A 26,420-nucleotide genomic window follows, 5' to 3' on the forward strand; every position below is an offset into this window, starting at 1 on the left:
TACATGTATTACATAAAGATGCAGTAGATGATATAGAGTACAGTATATACATATACATATGAGATGAATAATGTAGGGTATGTAAACATTATATTAGGTAGCATTGTTTAAAGTGGCTAGTGATATATTTTACATCATTTCCCATCAATTCCCATTATTAAAGTGGCTGGAGTTGAGTCAGTGTGTTGGCAGCAGCCACTCAATGTTAGTGGTGGCTGTTTAACAGTCTGATGGCCTTGAGATAGAAGCTGTTTTTCAGTCTCTCGGTCCCAGCTTTGATGCACCTGTACTGGCCTCGCCTTCTGGATGATAGCGGGGTGAACAGGCAGTGGCTCGGGTGGTTGTTGTCCTTGATGATCTTTATGGCCTTCCTGTGACATCGGGTGGTGTAGGTGTCCTGGAGGGCAGGTAGTTTGCCCCCGGTGATGCGTTGTGCAGACCTCACTACCCTCTGGAGAGTCTTACGGTTGTGGGCGGAGCAGTTGCCGTACCAGGCGGTGATACAGCCCGACAGGATGCTCTCGATTGTGCATCTGTAGAAGTTTGTGAGTGCTTTTGGTGACAAGCCAAATTTCTTCAGCCTCCTGAAGTTGAAGAGGCGCTGCTGCGCCTTCTTCACGATGCTGTCTGTGTGGGTGGACCAATGGACCAATGTGATGTGTACGCCGAGGAACTTAAAACTTACTACCCTCTCCACTACTGTTCCATCGATGTGGATAGGGGGGTGTTCCCTCTGCTGTTTCCTGAAGTCCACAATCATCTCCTTAGTTTTGTTGACGTTGAGTGTGAGGTTATTTTCCTGACACCACACTCCGAGGGCCCTCACCTCCTCCCTGTAGGCCGTCTCGTCGTTGTTGGTAATCAAGCCTACCACTGTTGTGTCGTCCGCAAACTTGATGATTGAGTTGGAGGCGTGCGTGGCCACGCAGTCGTGGGTGAACAGGGAGTACAGAAGAGGGCTCAGAACGCACCCTTGTGGGGCCCCAGTGTTGAGGATCAGCGGGGTGGAAATGTTGTTGCCTACCCTCACCACCTGGGGGCGGCCCGTCAGGAAGTCCAGTACCCAGTTGCACAGGGCGGGGTCGAGACCCAGGGTCTCGAGCTTGATGACGAGCTTGGAGGGCACTATGGTGTTAAATGCCGAGCTGTAGTCGATGAACAGCATTCTCACATAGGTATTCTTCTTGTCCAGATGGGTTAGGGCAGTGTGCAGTGTGGTTGAGATTGCATTGTCTGTGGACCTATTTGGGCGGTAAGCAAATTGGAGTGGGTCTAGGGTGTCAGGTAGGGTGGAGGTGATATGGTCCTTGACTAGTCTCTCAAAGCACTTCATGATGACGGAAGTGAGTGCTACGGGTCGGTAGTCGTTTAGCTCAGTTACCTTAGCTTTCTTGGAAACAGGAACAATGGTGGCCCTCTTGAAGCATGTGGGAACAACAGACTGGGATAGGGATTGATTGAATATGTCCGTAAACACACCAGCCAGCTGGTCTGCGCATGCTCTGAGGGCGCAGCTGGGGATACCGTCTGGGCCTGCAGCCATGCGAGGGTTGACACGTTTAAATGTTTTCCTCACGTCGGCTGCAGTGAAGGAGAGTCTGCATGTTTTAGTTGCGGGCCGTGTCAGTGGCACTGTATTGTCCTCAAAGCGGGCAAAAAAGTGATTTAGTCTGCCTGGGAGCAAGACATCCTGGTCCGTGACGGGGCCGGTTTTCTTTTTGTAATTGACTGTAGACCCTGCCACATACCTCGTGTCTGAGCCGTTGAATTGAGATTCTACTTTGTCTCTATACTGACGCTTAGCTTGTTTGATTTCCTTGCAGAGGGAATAGTTACACTGTTTGTATTCAGTCATGTTTCCGGTCACCTTGCCCTGATTAAAAGCAGTGGTTCGGGCTTTCAGTTTCACGCGAATGCTGCCATCAATCCACGGTTTCTGGTTTGGGAATGTTTTAATCGTTGCTATGGGAACGACATCTTCAATGCACGTTCTAATGAACTCGCTCACCGAATCAGCGTATTCGTCAATGTTGTTGTCTGACGCAATACGAAACATATCCCAGTCCACGTGATGGAAGCAGTCTTGGAGTGTGGAGTCAGATTGGTCGGACCAGCGTTGAACAGACCTCAGCGCAGGAGCTTCTTGTTTTAGTTTCTGTCTGTAGGCAGGGATCAACAAAATGGAGTCGTGGTCAGCTTTTCCGAAAGGAGGGCGGGGCAGGGCCTTATATGCGTCGTGGAAGTTAGAATAGCAGTGATCCAAGGTTTTTCCAGCCCTGGTTGCGCAATCGATATGCTGATAAAATTTAGGGAGTCTTGTTTTCAGATTAGCCTTGTTAAAATCCCCAGCTACAATGAATGCAGCCTCCAGATAAATGGATTCCAGTTTGCACAGAGTCAAATAAAGTTCGTTCAGAGCCATCGATGTGTCTGCTTGGGGGGGAATATATATACGGCTGTGATTATAATCGAAGAGAATTCCCTTGGTAGATAATGCGGTCGACATTTGATTGTGAGGAATTCTAAATCAGGTGAACAGAAGGACTTGAGTACCTGTATAGACTAGATCATAAAGGAACAATTGTCCAGACAGAGGGTTGAGTTTACGAATCGACGGTTTATTAACCCAACTTTACACAGGCTACTGTTTGGCAGTAGCCCACGCCAAATAAACGAAAGATACCCCACAAGCCAACCGTGACTTTCAACTGTGAAGGCCAGACGTAAGAGAGAGAACAAAGGCTAAACCTGGTCTTAACTTCCAATGCTCCATCCCCCCTCCACGCCACTCCGCCAACCGCCAGGATGCCCGACATCAGAACATTCCAGACATTCCCGTGATTGGCAGATAGCAGGTTGATTGGCATGTCGGACCCCGCGAACACTGGGTACTGGTAAGTACAACACAACCACCTACTAGCCTAACACATAACACACAGCTGTCTGTGCGGGTCGCTACAATATTCTGGTTTTGCGAACATAAAACTGTATTAAGATCAAATGTTTCATGGATGAGAAAATTTGCAGAATGTCGGCCAAAATACATATCCCACTTCCGGCCAGTGGGCATCCTCTCACTACCAAATTTGGTAGTAAGTGGAAACGTCAACCGGATGCTTCACATTTATACAACCATTAAATATCTGTCTCATTGAATATAGGTCTCATTGTTTTATATGTGGGTGCACTACAGAAATCACTCCGCCATTTCCTTGTTGCTAACTAGGAATATATATAATATACACTGCTCAAAAATATAAAGGGAACACTTAAACAACACAATGTAACTCCAAGTCAATCACACTTCTGTGAAATCAAACTGTCCACTTAGGAAGCAACACTGATTGACAATACATTTCACATGCTGTTGTGCAAATGGAATAGACAACAGGTGGAAATTATAGGCAACTAGCAAGACACCCCCAATAAAGGAGTGGTTCTGCAGGTGGAGACCACAGACCACTTCTCAGTTCCTATGCTTCCTGGCTGATGTTTTGGTCACTTTTGAATGCTGGCGGTGCTTTCACTCTAGTGTTAGCATGAGACGGAGTCTACAACCCACAGAAGTGGCTCAGGTAGTGCAGCTCATCCAGGATGGCACATCAATGCGAGCTGTGGCAAGAAGGTTTGCTGTGTCTGTCAGCGTAGTGTCCAGAGCATGGAGGCGCTACCAGGAGACAGGCCAGTACATCGGGAGACGTGGAGGAGGTCGTAGGAGGGCAACAACCCAGCAGCAGGACCGCTACCTCCGCCTTTGTGCAAGGAGGAGCACTGCCAGAGCCCTGCAAAATGACCTCCAGCAGGCCACAAATGTGCATGTGTCTGCTCAAACGGTCAGAAACAGACTCCATGAGGGTGGTATGAGGGCCCGACGTCCACAGGTGGGGGTTGTGCTTACAGCCCAACACCGTGCAGGACGTTTGGTATTTGCCAGAGAACACCAAGATTGGCAAATTCCCCACTGGCGCCCTGTGCTCTTCACAGATGATAGCAGGTTCACACTGAGCACTTGACAGACGTGACAGAGTCTGGAGACGCCGTGGAGAACGTTCTGCTGCCTGCAACATCCTCCAGCATGACCGGTTTGGCGGTGGGTCAGTCATGGTGTGGGGTGGCATTTCTTTGGGGGGCCGCACAGTCCTCCACGTGCTCGCCAGAGGTAGCCTGACTGCCATTAGGTACCGAGATGAGATCAGCAGACCCCTTGTGAGACCATATGCTGGTGCGGTTGGCCCTGAGTTCCTCCTAATGCAAGACAATGCTAGACCTCATGTGGATGGAGTGTGTCAGCAGTTCCTGCAAGAGGAAGGCATTGATGCTATGGACTGGCCAGCCCGTTCCCCAGACCTGAATCCAATTGAGCACATCTGGGACATCATGTCTCGCTCCATCCACCAACTTTGGGGTGACGTTGCACCACAGACTGTCCAAGAGTTGGCGGATGCTTTAGTCCAGATCTGGGAGGAGATCCCTCAGGAGACCATCCGCCACCTCATCAGGTGCATGCCCAGGCGTTGTAGGGAGGTCATACAGGCACGTGGAGGCCACACACACACTACTGAGCCTCATTTTGACTTGTTTTAAGGACATTACATCAAAGTTGGATCAGCCTGTAGTGTGTAATATTGAGTGCGACTCCAAATCCAGACCTCCATGGGTTGATAAATTTGATTTCCATTGATAATTTTTGTGTGATTTTGTTGTCAGCACATTCAACAATGTAAAGAAAAAAGTATTTAATAAGAATATTTAATTCATTCAGATCTAGGATGTGTTATTTTAGTGTTCCCTTTATTTTTTTGAGCAGTGTAATATAGGAATATATGCCACGTTCACGTACTAGTAGGGAATAGAAAACTCAGAACATTTCTGACTTGCTTACTGGTTGAACACATTGCGTGTATAACTACTACCAGTTTCCTAGTTCTGACAAGCACAGGACCGTAGCAATACGAGCTAATAGCGCTCTAATAGCGTTTCAATCGGTGACGTCACTCTCTCTGAGACCTGAAGTGGTTGTTCTCCTTGCTCTGCAAGGGCCACGGCTTTCATTGCTCGATTGGTGACGATGCTTCGTGGGTGATTGTTGTGTGTGTGTGCAGAGGGTCCCTGGTTCGAGTCCGACGAGGGAGCGGACTAAAGTTATACTGTTACGGTTACATATTTATACACCCCAAATTCTAATTTCACCCCTTACTTGTATGTGTATTGGAGTTCCAATCCAAACACCATCCATTTTTATCTTGGTTCAATTTAGCTCGAGTGACTTCTTTGTATAAATAAAAATGATTGTTTAATCTTTTCAACTCATCTTGATTTTTGATTATGACATCATTGGCATAAGCAAGTGCGACAACAGGCTGTCTAGAGCTGGTGATAGTACCTTGAATACTTGGATCTTCTTTCATTTGCTTTAGGAGAGGGCTAATAGCTATTACATACAAGGCTGTGCTAAGTGAGCAACCCTGCTTCACCCCCCTATTTACATGAACTTGGACAGTAGATCGGCATACAGTAACTTAAACATATCAATTAATGGACTTGGGAACCCATAACATTTCAATACAGACCATCAATATTCACGTAAACCATAATTAAAAGCTTTTTCTAAACAATTCACAAAATGTAGAAATCAAATTCAGATGTGGATGTAGTAATATCTTTCAGCGTACAGATGTTGTCCCACATGAAACACCCTTTGATGACAAATGTTTGCTCTTTTTCTTTTATGGTATCAAGAACCCCATTTAGTCTGTTCATGATTATTTCCGCTAAGATCTTTTAGTCTAACTTTATTAATGACAGTCAATGGCGTGTATTCATGGATGCCAAGGGAAGCCACGCTTCCACAAAAAAATGTGCCAAAAAAATACATCAATGTATCTTTCGTCTGTGTTTCATAATTTTCCTTCAGTTTGCAAGAGGCTGAATGTATCTCACCAGGGAAAGTATCAGAGCTTGCAAAACAGTGCCCTTCTATCTCTGTATGTGTAGCCCATCTATCTGATGTTGTCTGGTCAAAAAGAGTATGACATTGTTGCTGCACATAGCGTTAAATGCAAGTGAAGCCAGTGAGCATCATTGAGCGAAACAGTGAGCTCAACTGTGAATGGGAAAAGAAGTGTGAAGGGAAGCCAGTTTGGATTTGGCTTCACACCAATCACATCACATCAAAAGCCAAACATCATTGCAAGAAAAAGCTTGAATTGTTGCATCTCTTGTTGTTGTCCTCCAGTGACTAGCTAGTTAGCAATTTTTTTTGACTTAATTCCATTCTTTTACTTTGTGTGTATTGTTGTGTATTGTTAGATATTACTGCAATGTTGTAGCTAGGAACACAAGCATTTCGCTATAACACCTGCAATAACATCTGCTAAATGTGTATGCGACCAATAACATTTGATTTGATTTGATTCTCTGTACTGGCCAACGATTATAATGGTGATTCAGATTCATACATTGTTGACCCTGCCCTGAGAGGATGGAAGTTCAATATGTACAGTACCATTCAAAGTTTGGACACCTACTAATTCCAGGGTTTTTCTTTATTTTTACTATTTTCAACATTGTACAATAACAGTGAAGACATCAAAACATGAAATAAAACAATGTAGTAACCAGAAAAGTGTTAAACAAATCAAAATATATTTTATATTTGCGATTCTTCAAAGTAGCCACTCTTTGCCTTGATGACAGCTTTGGACACTCTTGGCATTCTCTCAACCAGCTTCAGGAGGTAGTCACCTGTAATACATTTCAATTAACAGGTGTGCCTTACTAAAAGTTTGGGATGAGTTGGACTACAGAGTGAAGGAAAAACAGCCAACAAGTGCTCAGCATATGTGGGAATGTCCAAGAAAAGCCTTCCTAATGAAGCTGGTTGAGAGAACGTCAAGAGTGTGCAAAGAAAGGGTCCAGATTGTCCAGTAATGTCTTCCGGCGCCGACAGAGAGGGCCGCCTCGCTTCGCGTTCCTAGGAAACTATGCAGTATTTAGTTTTTTTACGTGTTATTTCTTACATTGGTACCCCAGGTAATCTTAGGTTAGGCATCTTTCTGGTAAAAACAGGGGCGGGGGGTGGGGGGGGGGTATGCCTTATGATTAACGAGACGTGGTGTGATCATAACAACATACAGGAACTCAAGTCCTTCTGTTCACCTGACTTAGAATTCCTCACAATCAAATGTCGACCGCATTATCTACCAAGGGAATTCTCTTCGATTATAATCACAGCCATATATATCCCCCCCCCCCCCCCCCCAAGCAGACACATCGATGGCCCTGAACAAACTTTAATTGACTCTATGTAAACTGGAAACCACATATCCTGAGGCTGCATTCATTGTAGCTGGGGATTTTAACAAGGCTAATCTGAAAACAAGACTCCCTAAATTCTATCAGCATATCGATTGCGCAACCAGGGCTGGTAAAACCCTGGATCATTGTTATTCTAAATTCCACGACGCATTTAAGGCCCTCCTCCGCCCTCCTATTGGAAAAACTGACCACGACTCCATTTTGTTGCTTCCAGCCTACAGACAGAGACTAAAACAACAAGCTCCCGCGCTCAGGTCTGTTCAACGCTGGTCCAACCAATCTGATTCCACGCTTCAAGACTGCTTCGATCACGTGGATTGGGATCCATTGCATCCAACAACAACATTGATGAATACGCTGATTCGGTGAGCGAGTTCATTAGAAAGTGCATTGACGATGTTATACCCACAGCTACGATTAAAACATTCCCAAACCAGAAACCGTCAATTGATGGCAGCATTCACCCGAAACTGAAAGCGCGAACCACTGCTTTTAACCAGGGCAAGGTGACCAGAAACATGACCGAATACAAACAGTGTATCTATTCCCTCTGCAAGGCAATCAAACAAGCTAAGCGTCAGTATAGAGACAAAGTAGAGTCGCAATTCAACGGATCAGACAGAAGACTTATGTGGCAGGGTCTACGGTCAATCACGGATTACAAAAGAAAACCAGCCCCGTCGCGGACCAGGATGTCCTGCTCCCAGACAGACTAAATAACTTTTTTGCTTGCTTTGAGGACTATACAGTGCCACTGACACGTCCCACTACATAAACCTGCGGACCCTCCTTCACTGCAGCTGACGTGAGTAAAACATTTAAACGTGTTAACCCTCGCAAGGCTGCAGGCCCAGACGGCATCCCCAGCCGCGTCCTCAGAGCATGCGCAGACCAGCTGGCTGGTGTGTTTACGCACATATTCAATCAATCCTTATCCCAGTCTGCTGTTCCCACATGCTTCAAGAGGGACACCATTGTTCCTGTTCCCAAGAAAGCTAAGGTAACTGAGCTAAACGACTACCGCCCTGTAGCACTCACTTCCGTCATCATGAAGTGCTTTGAGAGACTAGTCAAGGACCATATCACCTCCACCCTACCTGATACCCTAGACCCACTCCAATTTGCTTACCGCCCCAATAGGTCCACAGACGACGCAATCGCAACCACACTGCACACTGCCCTAACCCATCTGGACAAGAGGAATACCTATGTGAGAATGCTGTTCATCGACTACAGCTCAGCATTTAACACCATAGTACCCTCCAAATTCGTCATCAAGCTTGAGACCCGGGGTCTCTCCTGTACTCCCTGTTCACCCATGACTACGTGGCCATGCATGCCACCAAATCAATCATCAAGTTTGTGGACGACAGCACAGTGGTAGGCTTGATTACCAACAACGACGAGACGACCGACAGGGAGGAGGTGAGGGCCCTCGGAGTGTGGTGTCAGGAAAATAACCTCACCTCAACGTCAACAAAACAAAGGAGATGATTGTGGACTTCAGGAAACAGCAGAGGGAGCACCCCCCATCCACATCGACGGGACCGTAGTGGAGAGGGTAGTAAGTTTTAAGTTCCTCTGCGTAAACATCACGGACAAACTGAATTGGTCCACCTACACAGACAGCGTTGTGAAGAAGGTGCAGCAGTGCCTCTTCAGACATTCAGCTTGTCATCAAAAGCACTCACAAACTTCTACAGATGCACAATCGAGAGCATCCTGTCGGGCTGTATCACCGCCTGGTACGGCAACTGCTCCGCCCACAACCGTAAGGCTCTCCAGAGGGTAGTGAGGTCTGCACAACTCATCACCAGGGGCAAACTACCTGCCCTCCAGGACACCTACACCACCCAATGTCACAGGAGGGCCATAAAGATCATCAAGGACAACAACCACCCGAGCCACTGCCTGTTCACCTCGCTATCATCCAGAAGGCGAGGTCAGTACAGGTGCATCAAAGCAGGGACTGTGAGACTGAAAAACAACTTCTATCTCAAGGCCATCAGACTGTTAAACAGCCACCACTAACATTGAGTGGCTGCTGCCAACATACTGACTCAACCCCAGCCACTTAAATAATGGAAATTGATGTAAAAAATGTATCACTAGCCACTTTAAACAATGCCACTTAATATAATGTTTACATACCCTACATTACCCATCTCATATGTATATGTACAGTGGGGAGAACAAGTATTTGATACACTGCCGATTTTGCAGGTTTTCCTACTTCACAGAGCATGTAGAGAACAGAATCTAAAACAAAAATCCAGAAAATCACATTGTATGATTTTTAAGTAATTCATTTGCATTTTATTGCATGACATCAGTATTTGATCACCTACCAACCAGTAAGAATTCCAGCTCTCACAGACCTGTTAGTTTTTCTTTAAGAATCCCTCCTGTTCTCCGCTCATTACCTTTATTAACTGCACCTGTTTGAACTCATTAGAGTTGTGTAAGGACATCAGGGGTAAAATTGTAGACCTACACAAGGCTGGGATGGGCTACAGGACAATAGGCAAGCAGCTTGGTGAGAAGGCAACAACTGTTGGCGCAATTATTAGAAAATGGAAGTTCAAGATGACGGTCAATCACCCTCGGTCTGGGGCTCCATGCAAGATCTCACCTCGTGGGGCATCAATGATCATGAAGAAGGTGAGGGATCAGCCCAGAACTACACAGCAGGACCTGGTCAATGACCTGAAGAGAGCTGGGACCACAGTCTCAAAGAAAACCATTAGTAACACACTACGCCGTCATGGATGAAAATCCTGCAGCGCACACAAGGTCCCCCTGATCAAGCCAGCACATGTCCAGGCCCGTCTGAAGTTTTCCGATGACCATCTGGATGATCCAGAGGAGGAATGGGAGAAGGTCATGTGGTCTGATGAGAAAAAAATAGAGCTTTTTGGTCTAAAATCCACTCGCCGTGTTTGGAGGAAGAAGAAGGATGAGTACAACCCCAAGAACACCATCCCAACCGTGAAGCATGGAGGTGGAAACATCATTCTTTGGGGATGCTTTTCTGCAAAGGGGACAGGACGACTGCACCGTATTGAGGGGAGGATGGATGGGGCCATGTATCGCGAGATCTTGGCCAACAACCTCCTTCCCTCAGTAAGAGCATTGAAGATGGGTCGTGGCTGGGTCTTCCAGCATGACAACGACCCGAAACACACAGCCAGGGCAACTAAGGAGTGGCTCCATAAGAAGCATCTCAAGGTCCTGGAGTGGCCTAGCCAGTCTCCAGACCTGAACCCAATAGAAAATCTTTGGAAGGAGCTGAAAGTCCGTATTGCCCAGCGACAGCCCCGAAACCTGAAGGATCTGGAGAAGGTCTGTATGGAGGAGTGGGCCAAAACCCCTGCTGCAGTGTGTGTAAACCTGGTCAAGAACTACATACATTTCCTGATCTCTGTAATTGCAAAGGTTTCTGTACCAAATATTAACTTCTGCTTTTCTGATGTATCAAATACTTATGTCATGCAATAAAATGCAAATGAATTACTTAAAAATCATGCAATGTGATTTTCTGGATTTTTGTTTTAGATTCCGTCTCTCACAGTTGAAGTGTACCTATGATAAAAAATTACAGACCTCTACATGCTTTGTAAGTAGGAAAACCTGCAAAATCGGCAGTGTATCAAATACTTGTTCTCCCTACTGTATATACTGTACTCTGTATCATCTACTGCATCTTTATGTAATACATGTATCACTTGCCACTTTAAACTATGCCACTTTGTTTACATACCCTACATTACTCATCTCATATGTATATGTTGTACTCGATACCATCTACTGCATCTTGCCTATGCCGTTCTGTACCATCACTCATTCATATATCTTTATGTACATATTCTTTATCCCTTTACACTTGTGTGTATAAGGTAGTAGTTGTGGAATTGTTAGGTTAGATTACTCGTTTGTTATTACTGCATTGTTGGATCTAGAAGCACAAGCATTTCCCTACACTCGCATTAACATCTGCTAACCATGTGTATGTGACAAATACAATTTGATTTGAAGCTGTCTTCAAGGCAAAGGGTGGCTACTTTGAAGAATCTCAAATATATTTTGATTTGTTTAACACTATTTTGGTTACTACATGATTCCATATGTGTTATTTCATAGTTTTGATGTCAACGTAAAAAACTTGAATGAGTAGGTGTGTACAAACTTTTGATTAGTACTGTATGTATCTAGATGTAGTAGGCTAATGTTAACTAGCTGGCTCTTCGTTGCACATTAAAGAAAATTAGACTAGCGAGCAAGCATTTTATCCAGGTAGCATAGGACAACAAAAACTAAAAGCGTGTACTGTATGGCAGTAACAGACCATTTCGGCAACATGAGAGAGAGGAGGATGGCATTGGCAATTCTCTACAAGTAGGGAGAGTCAACATGTTTTTCTACTTAGGCTCGCACACAAACATCAGTACAATGGACACATGATATTTAGCTTACGTTGATTGGACTAAATTGTTTTTGGTATCATTTAGCTGTATTAGACTAAGCATAAGTGATTTGACAATGTTGAAATGGTGCTGAAATAGCGGAAACTGCTCGTGTTTTCTTGGAAACTTGCGGTAACTCTCTATGGAACGTTGTTTGGGTCTTAAAGCAGGTGGTTAAATTAGATCTTTTTAATGCTACGTGTTCAATTTATTTTGCCACGATGTCTTATTGTCTCGGCCTTACGCCTATATATCACGGTGGCAAGGCATCTGAACTAACTGCTTATAAAGCAAGCAAAGCAATTATCACAACACGTAGGTTGTAATATGGAGCTTTTTTGGGGGCGGGGGTTCAGTTGTTTAATGACAATCTCTGACATGATGGTCCAGACCGTGATAGATGTAGCAGCGCGGGGTCTGACCTTGATAACTGATTTTCCCACTGTAGGGACTCAGCAAGATGAACTCAGCAAAAAAATAAACATCCTCTCACAGTCAATTGCGTTTATTTTCAGCAAACTTAACATGTGTAAATATTTGTATAAACATAAAATATTTGTATGAACATAAGATTCAACAACTGAGACATAAACCAAACAAGTTCCACAGACATGTGACTAACAGAAATTGAATAATGTGTCCCTGAAAAAAAGGGGGGGGTAGGGGTCAAAATCAAAAGTAACAGTCAGTATCTGGTGTGGCCATCAGCTGCATTAAGTACTGCAGTGCATCTCCTCCTAATGGACTGCACCAGATTTGCCAGTTCTTGCTGTGAGATGTTACCCCACTCTTCCACCAAGGCACCTGCAAGTTCCAGGACATTTCTGGGGGGAATGGCCCTAGCCCTCACCCTCCGATCCAACAGGTCCCTGACGTGCTCAATGGGATTGAGATCCGGGCTCTTTGCTGGCCGTGGCAGAACACTGACATTCCTGTCTTGCAGGAAATCACACACAGAACGAGCAGTATGGCTGGTGGCATTGTCATGCAGGATGGTCATGTCAGGATGAGCCTGCAGGAAGGGTACCACATGAGGGAGGAGGATGTCTTCCCTGTAATGCACAGTGTTGAGATTGCCTGCAATGACAACAAGCTTAGTCCGATGATGCTGTGACACACCGCCCCAGACCATGACGGACCCTCCACCTCCAAATCGATCCAGAGTACAGGCCTCGGTGTAATGCTCATTCCTTCGACGATAAACGCAAATCTGACCATCACCCCTGGCGAGACAAAACCACAACTCGTCAGTGAAGAGCACTTTTTGCCAGTCCTGTCTGGTCCAGCGACGGTTGGTTTGTGCCCATAGGCGACGTTGTTGCCGGTGATGTCTGGTGAGGACCTGCCTTACAACAGGCCTACAAGCCCTCAGTCCAGCCTCTCTCAGCCTATTGCGGATGGAGGGATTGTGCGTTCCTGGTGTAACTCGGGCAGTTGTTGTTGCCATCCTGTACCTGTCCCGCAGGTGTGACGTTCAGATGTACTGATCTTGTGCAGGTGTTGTTACATGTGGTCTGTCACTGCGAGGACGATCAGCTGTCCGTGCCATCTCCCTGTAGCGCTGGCTTAGGCATCTCACAGTACAGACATGGCAATTTATTGCCTTGGCCACATCTGCAGTCCTCATGCCTCCTTGCAGCATGCCTAAGGCACGTTCACACAGATGAGCAGGGACCCTAGGCATCTTCCTTTGGTGTTTTTCAGTCAGGCCTCTTTAGTGTCCTAAGTTTTCATTACTGTGTCCTTAATTGCCTACCATCTGTAAGCTGCTAGTGTCTTAACGACTGTTCCACAGGTTCATGTTCATTAATTGTTTATGGTTCATTGAACAAGCATGGGAAACAGTGTTTAAACCTTTTACAATGAAGATCTGTTTAGTTATTTGGATTTTTACAAATTATCTTTGAAAGACAGGGACATTTCTTTTTAGTTATAGAGTTTAGTTATAGATCTGTACTGGAGGTCCATGGATCTTACTCAGTCATACTTTGTACCTTCTGACCCTGTACCAGATCCAGAACTTGTCTAGTGGCTTGGAAACAGGCTGTAGGATTTCACTTTTCTGCTTTATGCCTCGATCACACCTAGTGTTTTTGCATTTTGGTACACCAGAATTACAATAACGCTTCGATCACACCAACAGTATTATTGAGCAAAATGGAACGCAGCATAATCTGCATGTGTGCAACAAAAGTTCAACATTCACCTTCTGCGACCATTACGCATAGTTTGACGCATACATTGGATTAATAAATCCAACCCTAAGCACCACACAGAACGCACTGAAACTACCTCGACAAGGCAAACATTACTTAACTAGGCAAGTCAGTTAAGAACAAATTCTTATTTACAATGACGGCCTTCCCCGGCCAAACCCTAACGACTCTGGTCCAATTGTGCACTGCCCTATGGGACTCCCAATCACAGCCGGTTGTGATACAGCCTGGAATCTAACCAGGGTTTGTAGTGACACCGCTAGCACTGAGATGCCGTTCCTTAGACCGCTGTGCCACTTGGGAGCCCAATTACAGCCATTCTTTTTCAGTTTGTTTCATACAGGAAGTGGGGAAATATTGGTGACTGTCTACAAACATTTTTATTCATACATTTAAATTGAAGAATAGATATTTAACATAGGTGACAATGGTTAACTGTCAAAAACCATCTCAGAAGATGTTCACGTGGTAGAGAATGTGGGCATGAAGCTGTATGTGTGTGTGTGTGTCTTTTTTCAGGCAAGTTAAGTGATAGAAAGTGGTGCTTGCCCTTCAAGGATTCCCACAAAAGTAAATTAACATTACTACCCATTAAACATTTTGATGTTGTTTTTCCCTCATGATGGCAACGGATGAGCTCAAGAGAACCACACCGATAAATACTGGCTTGATGATTTTCTCTTTAAAAACCACACTTGTGCAGTTATACTAACACCCAACATTGCAGAGCAGATTTCTAAAATATGGGCTAAACAGGCTTTGATATGGTAGTTTTCTTCCGTTTGGTGCCTAATTTAATATATATATATGTTTTTACATTTAACCAGGCAAGTCAGTTAAGAACAAATTGTTATTTACAATGGCGGGCCTACTCCGGCCAGAACCCGACAACGCTGGGCAATTGTGCACTGCCGATGGGACTCCCAATCACAGCCGGTTGTGATACAACCTGGATTCGAACCAGGGACTGTAGTGACACCTCTTCCACTGAGATGCAGTGTCTTCGACCGCTGCACCACTTGGGAGCCCAGATGAACACAACCCAGATAGTTAAATCGTCAAAATCCTGTAATAGGTCTAGACTGGCATACTTGTATGTGTAAAAAAAAAAAAAAAACTTGGGTATTAGGTACTAAGACAATGTCCTTCAATATTGAAATCATAACCAGCATCCTGAAAACACCCCTTTACAATTGGGGTAATAGTTCAGTAGTTGATGGGAAATACAGTACCATCTATGCAGCAACACAGTAAGTGCTGTAGATTCACACAGAGAAGAGAAGAAATGCCTGCGCCAGTCTTCCAGATTAACCTTGCGATGTTCTAAAGTAATTCCTTAACCTACAAAATGATAGGGCACGACCTAAACCAGTGGTGGTACCCTGCCCGAGTACAAGGGCAAGTCAATGTATCAGCCCACTATCACAGCATAGAAGCATAGCAGTCAAGCTACATGGCAGAGTCATAAGGTACAAATATGTCAATTTGACATTTGCTTGATTTTGAGGGGAATGCTTTGTTAATGATATATATCTCTCATTATCAGCAAATAGATACTGGCATCAATGGTACATTTCCCCCCCAGAAATGAAATAAAAACATGATTACCCTAATGACAGCAACTGGTAGTGTAGAGCCATCATTCATATGCCAACATAAGAAAAATAAGTAATCAACATTTGGATACCCAGGGGGCTTAAAAGAGAATACATTCGTAAGAAGAACAAAATATTAAAACCTCTTCAGTTCACATACGTATAACCGGTATGTGTACACACTACAAGTGTCTGATTGAAATGTGAAGCTGTAGCCCCAGCAATGTGTGGATATGTCAAGCCAAGCTACTCTTGCAGAGAAAGAAAATAAGACAAATATACAAAAATGTATACAAAGTAAAATGGCAGTACCACACCTCAATCCTTTGTAAGTGTGTGTGCATATTCTTAAAAGGTTTTTTTTTTTTTTTTAAAGAAGAAAAACATAATTGCTGTGAAAAGGCAGTAATAAATAGGGGGTGGCAGTCTGTTGGCAAGGCGTCGGTGATCCCCTGGTGTGTGTGTGCATTTAAATGTGTGTCTGGGTAAAGCAGTCTATTGATATGTGGGGTGGGTCAATCATCCTTTGAGTGATGCTGGGCGTCCAGGTTGACCACTTGAAGCTCTGTGAGGTTGCTGCTGCTTGACTGCTGACCAATCATCATCTAAAGGTCAAAAGGAGAGGGGATTAGGTGACAGTATTGTTGAGCAGTGAGGGTAGTGTTGAGGTAACAGAGTTGTGATGACAGAGGGAACATGGGTGTCAATTACCGGGTGGAGCTGCACTGCTGACACAGGGATCTGAACTGTCCCAGGATGTCCTGTGAGGAACACCTGCGATACAGCGCCTAGTTGGGATGGGAAAAACGAATCCAATAAATTAAATCGCACACATAAACGAGCCAGTAGGGTTGGCCGATATTACGATAGTATCGTCTATTGAGGATGATTGACAGCCACCGTCGATAGTGACATCATGATGATATGACATTGTAATGTAATTTCTAAACGGTTCAACCGATATGGATGAAAATACTCTCAAATTATTGACAGTCTGCATTTAAACCTCAGTCATTGTATCATTTCAAATCCAAATGCTGGAGTACATAGCCAAAACAACAACAAAAAAGTTGTCACTGTACCAATACTTTGAGCTCACTGTATATCAGTGCCCTGTTAGGCCAGTTGTGGTGTCTGGACTCTGATTGGCTCACCGGGGTCATGGGACTGTGTATGGGCTGTCTGTGGGAAGGTGTTAAGCACGGTCAGACTGCCGTCACCCAACGAGGTTGTAGGTGTGGCGTACATAACAGTGTGGGCGCCGGGGTACATCATGTGACCACCCATCGATGAGGGCACTGAGGACGTGACGATGGTGGTGGGGAGGCTCACTGAATTAGGGAGACAGGACAACAAGGGCAATGAGGGATGCATATCAATATTCTACATGGTTCATTCATACAAGTATGAATGGTGACTTCAACATTAAATGTTACTACTTCTACAGTCATAGTGAAACAAAGACTGATGTTAATAAAAGGCAAGTAAGATTAAAAACAGCCTGCATATTACTTGTACTGCAAGTACATGATATTTGACACTTCTCAATTTAACAAATGACCACATACCAATACTGCAATCAAGCATTTCATAAAATTAGTTACCTTTGATGGAATACTGTTTGATCTCCCCACCTTAGTGACATTGACATTTCTCGGTTGTAGTGCCTTTCACCATTCTATATCCACCCTTCCAGTGGGATCAACAGCTACATTTATGGCATCAAAACTATCATAATCACTACCTTTGAGTTTGGAAAAACTGTTTCACAACCAAATCTCTATTATTGAAGGGGATCCAAACACCTTTGTGATTTCACATGTTTGAGAAACACACAAGGGAATATAACATTGCGGATAAAGTTTGGAATGCAATTTCATTTGTACAACAGCTAAAGACCTGCATCACTATACTGAGCGCTTTTCTCTTTTCTAAAATTATGTATTTGGGTGTTAGAGTATTTTTTCCCTTCACGTTTTTCCAGGGCCCCCATACTACACAAGAGCACGAGGAAGTGATTTGCTGTTTGGGGTACATTTCTCAAAAACATGTGAAATTACAAACAAAAAAAGGTGTCTGAACCCTTCTATAAAACATGCCATTTACATCAAGAGAGAGATTTGGTTGTAAAAAAAGGAAACTTCTCCTTTAATAATTTTAATGTGTATGAACCCTGGATGACTGACAGGGAACGCTGTATTGAAGCCACCACACAGCCATTTTGGTTTATTTTCTTGTAAAAAAAAAGAAGAGATTTTGGATGCTTTAGAAATGCATTAATAAAATGTCTACATTTGTTTTTTGTCAAGTATATTCTATTAGACACCTTAATGCTTACTTTTAAATTATATTATGTGAACTGACAAAATAAAAATACAAAAATCCTTTTTATTTTTTAACCAAAAACCTAAACCTATTTTTAAGGGTACTAAATGTTAGTGTCCCTACTACAACAAATAAAATACCGAAATGTGTCATTTTGACCTTGAAAAATTAATGAAATACTGTAGAATTCCATTCACATCATTGGTTAAAGGTCAGATTGGATTACCAAATCCAAATGATCAGAATCATTCTAGTTTTTCTGTTTTGAAATACCAGAATCGAACATTTAATCCAATCCCATTGCCAAAATCATAAAAGTTTTGAAAAACTGGGCCCAATAGCGAGAGGGTATACTCCATCAAAATCAGTCAAGGATAAGCAGACCGCCTGCCTTCCCGCCATTGGGATGACTCCCATTGTTAGGGCGGAGACAAGACCAGCTCAAATCAAATACAATTTTATTGGTCACATACACATGGTTAGCAGATAATGCGAGTGTATACAGTAGCTCAGCCTATGAGAAGGCAAGGAGAAGCAATTACCATATTGTCAATACCTGTCCAGTGCTTTCAGATCTATAGGAATGCCTAGTGAGGAAGAGCTAGAGAATAGAGGTCGATTTCACTTGCCACTGAGAAGTAGCACTCAAGTCAGTCTCTCCATTTGCCCTCTAGATGGGGCTACTGCTCTGCTACACCAGTCATTCCAGACCCTCCTCCTTGGGATTGGGTCCATCAAGGAGCCCATTTCATTATTACGTCAACTTGTAAACAGACTGCTGTTTGTCGCGTTTGAGAGTGGGGTAAAAAGCCTACTAGTCATCATATAGCAATTTAACACTTAACATTAACCCCCCCCCCCCTCCCTCAATACTAATAATATCATCACATTGCTGTTTACCCCCCTCAAATCACATTGGCATTGTAGTCAAATGGGCTCATAAGCAGACAGGCTGCTGTGAGTGTATGGTGGTTGTTGTTTACCTGTGGAGTTGCTTGTAATGTGGGAAAGGTCACTATGGCTCACAGAGCTCTGCTGGCTGCTGGGGTGAACCTGGATGGCCTGCAGCTGCTGGCCCATCCCTCCGCCTGAGAAAGATGCACACACACGTAGAGAGAGAATATTAAATTTGCCATTCAACTACTTTCGCACACTCACTATAGGAGGCCAAGTTTGCATGTTACCTCTGATAGGTACATAACTAAAGTTGGGTGGTAAATATGAATGGGTTAGTGAAGTGGTGTGTACCAGTTAAATGGCTGAGCAAGGGTTAACAGACCTACAGAAAAGTAACACAGAATCCCCATCTATACAGCTGTCAGATATGCTATTTAACACAAAGGTGTTCCATTTTCAGCAGTTGTGATTTTATAAAATGAAGTACTTGGGCTATTACTACTGACAATTTTAAAGAATTTCCCCATTGTTAGCTTACATTCACTACAGTTCATGAAGATTATGACCAAGTGAGAAAACTGACACAAGCAATGTTCCCTCTAAGCTGCGCGCGTCTACGCAGTAGCCCGGGGACTGCTGCGCAGGAGAAATATTAGCCCACAGAGAAGCACAAGATTAAACCACACTTAACTAACAGGGAAAACTCTAGAAAGTTAACACTATCAATGGTTTCCTTTTACTGTGGCGATTGTGATCGAATCAAAGCAATATTAGCCACTTTTCATGCAATATACAGAAACAAAACAAACTATGCAAGAGATTGTTGTAGGCAGAACGCATCATCATAGGATTCTATCCCATTGATACACATGACTCAGCCCATACTCTACACAGACCAGTGCGTCATAACCTATCAAAGCTGCAGTAGGCCTATATGCAAATAGACCATTGCCTTACAGTATATGGATCTGTGCAGTTTACTTTGAATTGGACTGTGTTTACAGCGTGAGTAGATGTGCTTGTTTTGAGATCAAAGTGAGAGCTGCATGTAGCCATGTGTGTAATTTGCCTGATTCTCTGTAATAATGGTATGGGATTGATAAACCACTTTACAAAATTAAAATGCATTATTGGATCAAGCACCACAACATTTTCAGTCACCTCCTTATCTGAAGGACAAGTGGATAAGCAGGTTAATGTCAAACCCTGCATGTTTTTCCCTCAAAAAATCTAATGGAATGTAGGCCTACATTGTACATTGGCAGCTACTGTTGGCTCAATGATTGAACAGCTATTTCAGTGTTAATTTTATGGGATGCATTATCTCCATTGTTTTTGATGTTAGGTCACTCTGGTAGGCCTACATTATGATCAAGTAGCCAGTCGCCTAATTGGCCACTGTAAAAACGAACTTGTGTTCACAGTAAACGCGTGCTGGAAGTTGCACAGAATTTTCACAACATTCAAGTGCAGAAAAAAAAGTGAGGGTACATTGGACACAAGTGTGGAACTTTCAACTCACGCTTTTTTCTATCTCTGGGTGGGGGTTACTTTTAGCCCTGCTCAAATTTTTTTATTGTGATAAGAGGTTAGAGCTGGGCTACACACCATCAGTAACAGCTGTAATGCGAGCCCCCCCCCCCCCCCCCCCCCCCCCCACACACCCATTCAGTAACAAACACTCACCAGTGAACAGACTAAAATATCCACTTCCCTATATTCCTGTCCCTATCTACACACCGACTTAGTTATCGTACTCCTCCCGCTCCTTGTCCCTAAAATATAGCTCTGTTTACCCTTCCATGAGTCCATATTATCCATCCTCATTGCCTCTCTTTGTCCCGTCAACAAATGAGCCCTCTCCTGTGACTGCTTGCAAGCAGAGCACCATATTTAAATCTCATAAGGAGATAAAAAACATGCTTCTCACTGCATTGTAAATGTTAGTATTTTTGCCTTTATCGCAATGTAAAGAGAGACTAAAGCCCAGGCTCAAACAAACAGAGAGAGACTGAGATGGAGATTATGATTTTTCAACGACGATACCGATTAAAATCGGCCAATTTATTTATTATATATATATATATATATATACACACACACACATTTGTAATAATGACAATTACAACAATACTGAATGAACACTTATTTTAACTTAGAGCTGGGCTACACACCATCAGTAACAGCTGTAATAAAATGTATTTAGTCTCAAATAATGAAACATGTTCAATTTGGTTTAAATAATGCAAAAACAAAGTGTTGGAGAAGAAAGTAAAAGTGCAATATGTGCCATGTAAAAAAGCTAACGTTTAAGTTCCTTGCTCAGAACATGAGAAAGCTGGTGGTTCCTTTTAACACGAGTCTTCAATATTCCCAGGTAAGAAGTTTTAGGTTGTAGTTATTATAGGACCATTTCTCTCTATACCATTTGTATTTCATATACCTTTGACTATTGGATGTTCTTTTATAGGCACTATAGTATTGCCAGCCTAATTTCGGGAGTTGATAGGCTTGAAGTCATAAACAGCGCTGTGCTTCAAGAAGAGCTGCTGGCAAATGGAGGAAAGTGCTGTTTGAATTAATGCTTACGAGCCTGCTGCTGCCTACCACCGCCCAGTCAGACTGCTCTATCAAATAATAGACATAACAATAATAACACACAGAAATAGGTCATTAATATGGTCAAATCCGGAAACTATCATTTCGAAAACAAAATGTTTATTCTTTCAGTGAAATACGGAACCGTTACGTAATTTATCTAACGGGTGGCATCCCCAAGTCTAAATATTACTGTCACACTGCACAACCTTCAATGTTATGTCATAATTATGTACAATTCTGGCAAATTAATTACGGTCTTTTTTTATTTTAAATTTTACCCCTTTTTCTCCCCAATTTCGTGGTATCCAATTGTTTTTAGTAGCTACTATCTTGTCTCATCGCTACAACTCCCGTACGGGCCCGGGAGAGACGAAGGTTGAAAGTCATGCGTCCTCCGATACACAACCCAACCAAGCCACACTGCTTCTTAACACAGCGCGCATCCAACCCGGAAGCCAGCCGCACCAATGTGTCGGAGGAAACACTGTGCACCTGGCAACCTTGGTTAGCCCCCGGCCCGCCACAGGAGTTGCTGGTGCGCGATGAGACAAGGACATCCCTACCGGCCAAACCCTCCCTAACCCGGACGACGCTAGGCCAATTGTGCGTCGCCCCACGGACCTCCCGGTTGCGACCGGTTTACGACAGAGCCTGGGCGCGAACCCAGAGTCTCTGATGGCACAGCTGGCGCTGCAGTACAGCGCCCTTAACCACTGCGCCCCCTGGGAGGCCCAATTACAGTCTTTGTTAGGAAGAAATGGTCTTCACACAGTTCGCAACGAGCCAGGCGGCCCAAACTGCCTGACTTTGCTTGCACAGAACGCAAGAGAAGTGACAATTTCCCTAGCTAAAATAAATTCATGTTAGCAGACAATATTAACTAAATGTGCAGGTTTAAAAATATATACCGTAATTTCCAGACTATAAGCCTCTACTTTTTTGAACCTCGCGGTTTATACAATGACGCGGCTAATTTATGGATTTTTCCCGCTTTCACAAGATTCATGCCGCCAAAAAAACTGAGCACCGTCACATAATGTGACGTAAATCGAGCGCGCGCAAACTTCCCATCATTCTGATTACGGTAGTCATTTTGTCACCCTCATCATGGCAAAGACACAGATAAATGTATATGATGCAGCTTTCAAGTTGAAGGCGATCGATCTGGCTGTTGGAAAAGGAAATAGAGCTGCTGCATGGGAGCTTGGCCTTAATGATGATAAGACGTGGAAACAGCAGCGTGAGGAACTGACTCAGTGCAAAAAGACAACAAAAGCTTTCAGAGGGAAGAAAAGCAGATGGCCCGAACTAGAAAATGAGCTTGAAGACGGCAGAGGTGTTTCAACTGAGGCTATTCAATTCCGACACCGAAGGAGATGACTTCAGTGGTTTCAGTGCACAGGAGGAGGAAGATAGTGACCAATGACTTTCTTGGTAGGCTACTGTTTACTGCCATTTTTTAAATTTTTGTTACAAGCCGTGTTTCATTTAAAGGCTGTGTAAAGTTAATTTGTTTCAATGTACCGGTAGGCACCTGCGGCTTATTTATGTACAAAATACATATTCTTTTAAAAATCCAGTGGGTGCGGCTTATATTCAGGTGCGCTTAATAGTCCAGAAATTACGGTAGTTGTGTATTGATGTTAAGAAAGGCATTGATGTTTATGGTTAGGTACACATTGGTGCAACGACAGTGCTTTTTTTCACGAATGCGCTTGTTAAATCACCACCCGTTTGGTGAAGTAGGATGTGATTCGATGATAAATTAACAGGCACCGCATCGATTATATGCAACGCAGGACAAGCTAGATAAACTAGTAATATCAATCATGTGTAGTTAATCACTAGTCACTTGTTAAGATTGATTATTTTTTTTACGTCCTTTTTTCTCCCCAATTTCGTGGTATCCAATTGGTAGTAGTTACAGTCTTGTCTCATAGCTGCAACTCCAGTACGGACTCGGGAGAGGCGAAGGTCGAGAGCCATGCGTCCTCGAAACACAACCCAACCAAGCCGCACTGCTTTTTGACACAATGCCCATCCAACCCGGAAGCCAGCCGCACCAATGTGTTGGAGGAAACACCGTACACCTGGTCAGCGTGCCCTGCGCCCGGTCCATCACAGGAATCGCTAGAGCGCGATGAGACAAGGATATCCCTGCCGGCCAAACCCTCCCTAAACCAGACGACGCTGGGCCAATTTTGCACCGCCCCATGGTCTCAGCCGGCTGCTACAGAGCCTGGACTCGAACCCAGAATCTCCTTAGACCACTGCACCACCCGGGAGGCCCCAAGATTGATTGATTGTTTTTATAAAGATACGTTTAATGCTAGCTAGCAACTTACCTTGGCTCCTTGCTGCACACGCTACCACGCAGTCTCCTCGTGCAATGTGTGCAATGTAATCGGCCATTATCGGTGTCGAAAAATGCAGATTGTTATGAAAACTTGGAATCGGCCCTAAGTAATTGGCCATTCCGATTAATCGGTTGACCTCTAATAGAGAGACAGTGAGGTAAAGACAAACCTTGAAAAGGACACTAACAGACAGGCATAGAGATATTGGGAGATACAGTTTTGAACAGCGACAAGAGGTAGCTACAGAGAAATGACTGGAATCCTAGATGCAAACAAACTGGGCTCAATTTGGAGACACTGGACACAAACATCAACAGAGTGAGAGATGCATGCAGACAGGGGGAGAAATCCCAAATCAACCCCATGGTTGATCGGAGAAGATTGGATGTATGTAACAAAATTGTGGTAGCTCCATCATGCCCTCTGATAGGTAAGGCAGAATCATCTTAAAAAATATAACAAAATTGGTTAAGCTGTACACTAAAGGCGGCTGTGGTCGTACAGAGAATAAATTAAATCATTGAAGATTATTTGTTGTGCAGACCATTTTTTCCCCCATTAAGTCAGAATTGTTGCCATATTGCTTGCCAAAAGTCTAGGAGATAGGGGTTGATTTGCAATTCAGGGAGAGTTGATGCTCGGAAGTATCGTGGCAAGGAAACAAAACATAACATGACGTGGCGGGGTGAAGAAGCCCCTGACCTGTGAGCGAGACAGTTGTAGGTAGGCGGAGCAGGGTGGTCTGCTGGCCCTGCTGGGTGTGCCCTGCGGTGGTGATGCTGGTCTGGGCCAAGGGGCCCTGGAGCTGACTGAGTGGAATGGTGTGCGTGCCAAGGGGAAGCGGTGCGCCTAGAGGACGCGCAGAGAAGATTAGCGGTGCCCAGGTCTCACGCAGTGGAACCAGCAAATAGACCAAGAAAACACACAACACAGCGAGAAAGACAAAGAAAAGATAGAGGGTAAACGGACATAGCCACACAAACAAAACAGCCATATAACACAGCATCACCGACAAAACATACTCAAACACAGACAGAACAAAGCCTCAGACAAAATACAGACAGTTTCACAGAAAAATGTACAGCCACAGACAGACAGACTCAAACAAAACACACTCAGTCAAAACAGTCACACAGACAAACCACATGCAAACACAGCCAAAAAGCCCCAGAGGATTGTTTGTTTTATTGGGGTGCAATATTCTCAACCAATAAAAAAAAGAAAAGGGCAATTCTGAAACGAGTGAACAATTCAGCGGGGTGAATAGAAGTAAATAACACAGATAAATCAAGTCAATAAGGTGGGTAATGATGAGGCAAAGAAAAAAAACAACCAAGCCACACCAAAACACAGGACACCCCCCCTCACTCACCGGACATGAGGGTGAACCCTCCAGGTAGCATGACGCTCGTTGACGTGGCTGAGGTCTTCAGCACCGTGCCGTTGGCACAGCTGGTGGCACTGTGAGTATTGATGCCCGCCGAGACCTGCCAGCAGGTGGCAGGGATGCTGTTCTGCAAGTGCATGGCCACGGAGGAGGTGGTGGAGGAAGAAGACGTCGACGTAGGTTGGGTGTTGACACCGGCAGGCAGATTGGCCATGGTGAAGGTCGGCTTCATCATGTCCTGAGAAATGGAGAAAGCAGGAGAGATATTTACTCATCTGTTATCAGTGCATTTGGAGAGAATCTTTACTTATGTAGCTTATGATATGTAGATAATTTGATAGCCAAACATAAGGGGACGTTACCAACCAAATGTGTTTGCGTTCTCTCATGCCGAGAAACATTGCAGGTAAATAATGCACTCTGTCCATCAGTCAGCACACTGAGTGTTTTTAGATTTTACAAGTTGCTGATACATGTCAAGGATTCCATTGAAGGGCTAAGCTTCAACTCCTGGAGTAGTTTGTGAGCAAGCTGGTGTGCTAACTAGCTTTATGAAAATCAAGCAAAGCAGATTTGAGTCTGGGGATGGGGGGAGAGACAGCGATGACAAGATGAGAACATTTTCCAATTTGAACAAACAATGCTGGGAAATAATTGAGGCTTAGGACCCCTCGCTTGAATTGACAAACTACCAAAGAAAATAGTTAAATATGCTTGTGTAGCTCGCCAAGATCAAAGCCACTTGCTTTGGTAGCAATTGTCAAGTAAAGAAAATATATACTGTCTGTAAAATGTACACTGCTCAAAAAAATAAAGGGAACACTAAAATAACACATCCTAGATCTGAATGAATGAAATATTCTTATTAAATACTTTTTTCTTTACATAGTTGAATGTGCTGACAACAAAATCACACAAAAATTATCAATGGAAATGCCTGGGCATGCTCCTTATGAGGTGGCAGATGGTCTCCTGAGGGATCTCCTCCCAGACCTGGCCTAAAGCGTCCGCCAACTCCTGGACAGTCTGTGGTGCAACAGTCTGTTGGTGGATGGAGCGAGACATGATGTCTCAGATGTGCTCAATTGGATTCAGGTCTGGGGGAACGGGCGGGCCAGTCCATAGCATCAATGCCTTCCTCTTGCAGGAACTGCTGACACACTCCAGCCACATGAGGTCTAGCATTGTCTTGCATTAGGAGGAACCCAGGGCCAACCGCACCAGCATACGGTCTCACAAGGGGTCTGAGGATCTCATCTCGG

At 44.1% G+C, this 26,420-nt stretch overlaps 1 protein-coding gene across 2 annotated transcripts in view; it reads right to left on the reverse strand.

Moving 5' to 3' along the window:
- Window positions 1–14,691: 14,691 nt before the first annotated feature.
- The window catches only part of LOC139364542 (serum response factor-like), a 28,741-nt gene continuing 17,012 nt past the window's right edge, over window positions 14,692–26,420 (reverse strand). Inside the window, exons 3-8 of one of the 2 annotated variants that reach the window (XM_071101350.1) lie at window positions 25,144–25,396; window positions 24,474–24,620; window positions 18,900–19,004; window positions 16,746–16,922; window positions 16,303–16,379; window positions 15,948–16,196 (exon numbers count right to left, since the gene is read on the reverse strand). In XM_071101350.1, the coding sequence (XP_070957451.1) occupies window positions 16,107–16,196; window positions 16,303–16,379; window positions 16,746–16,922; window positions 18,900–19,004; window positions 24,474–24,620; window positions 25,144–25,396 (849 nt within the window). In that variant the 3' untranslated portion in view covers window positions 15,948–16,106. Of the gene's footprint in view, window positions 16,197–16,302; window positions 16,380–16,745; window positions 16,923–18,899; window positions 19,005–24,473; window positions 24,621–25,143; window positions 25,397–26,420 lie in introns of both variants that reach the window. The other variant, XM_071101351.1, reaches the window with a different exon arrangement.

This window comes from Oncorhynchus clarkii, chromosome 13 (assembly GCF_045791955.1).
Source record: "Oncorhynchus clarkii lewisi isolate Uvic-CL-2024 chromosome 13, UVic_Ocla_1.0, whole genome shotgun sequence".
NCBI classification, from domain to species: Eukaryota; Metazoa; Chordata; class Actinopteri; order Salmoniformes; family Salmonidae; genus Oncorhynchus; species Oncorhynchus clarkii.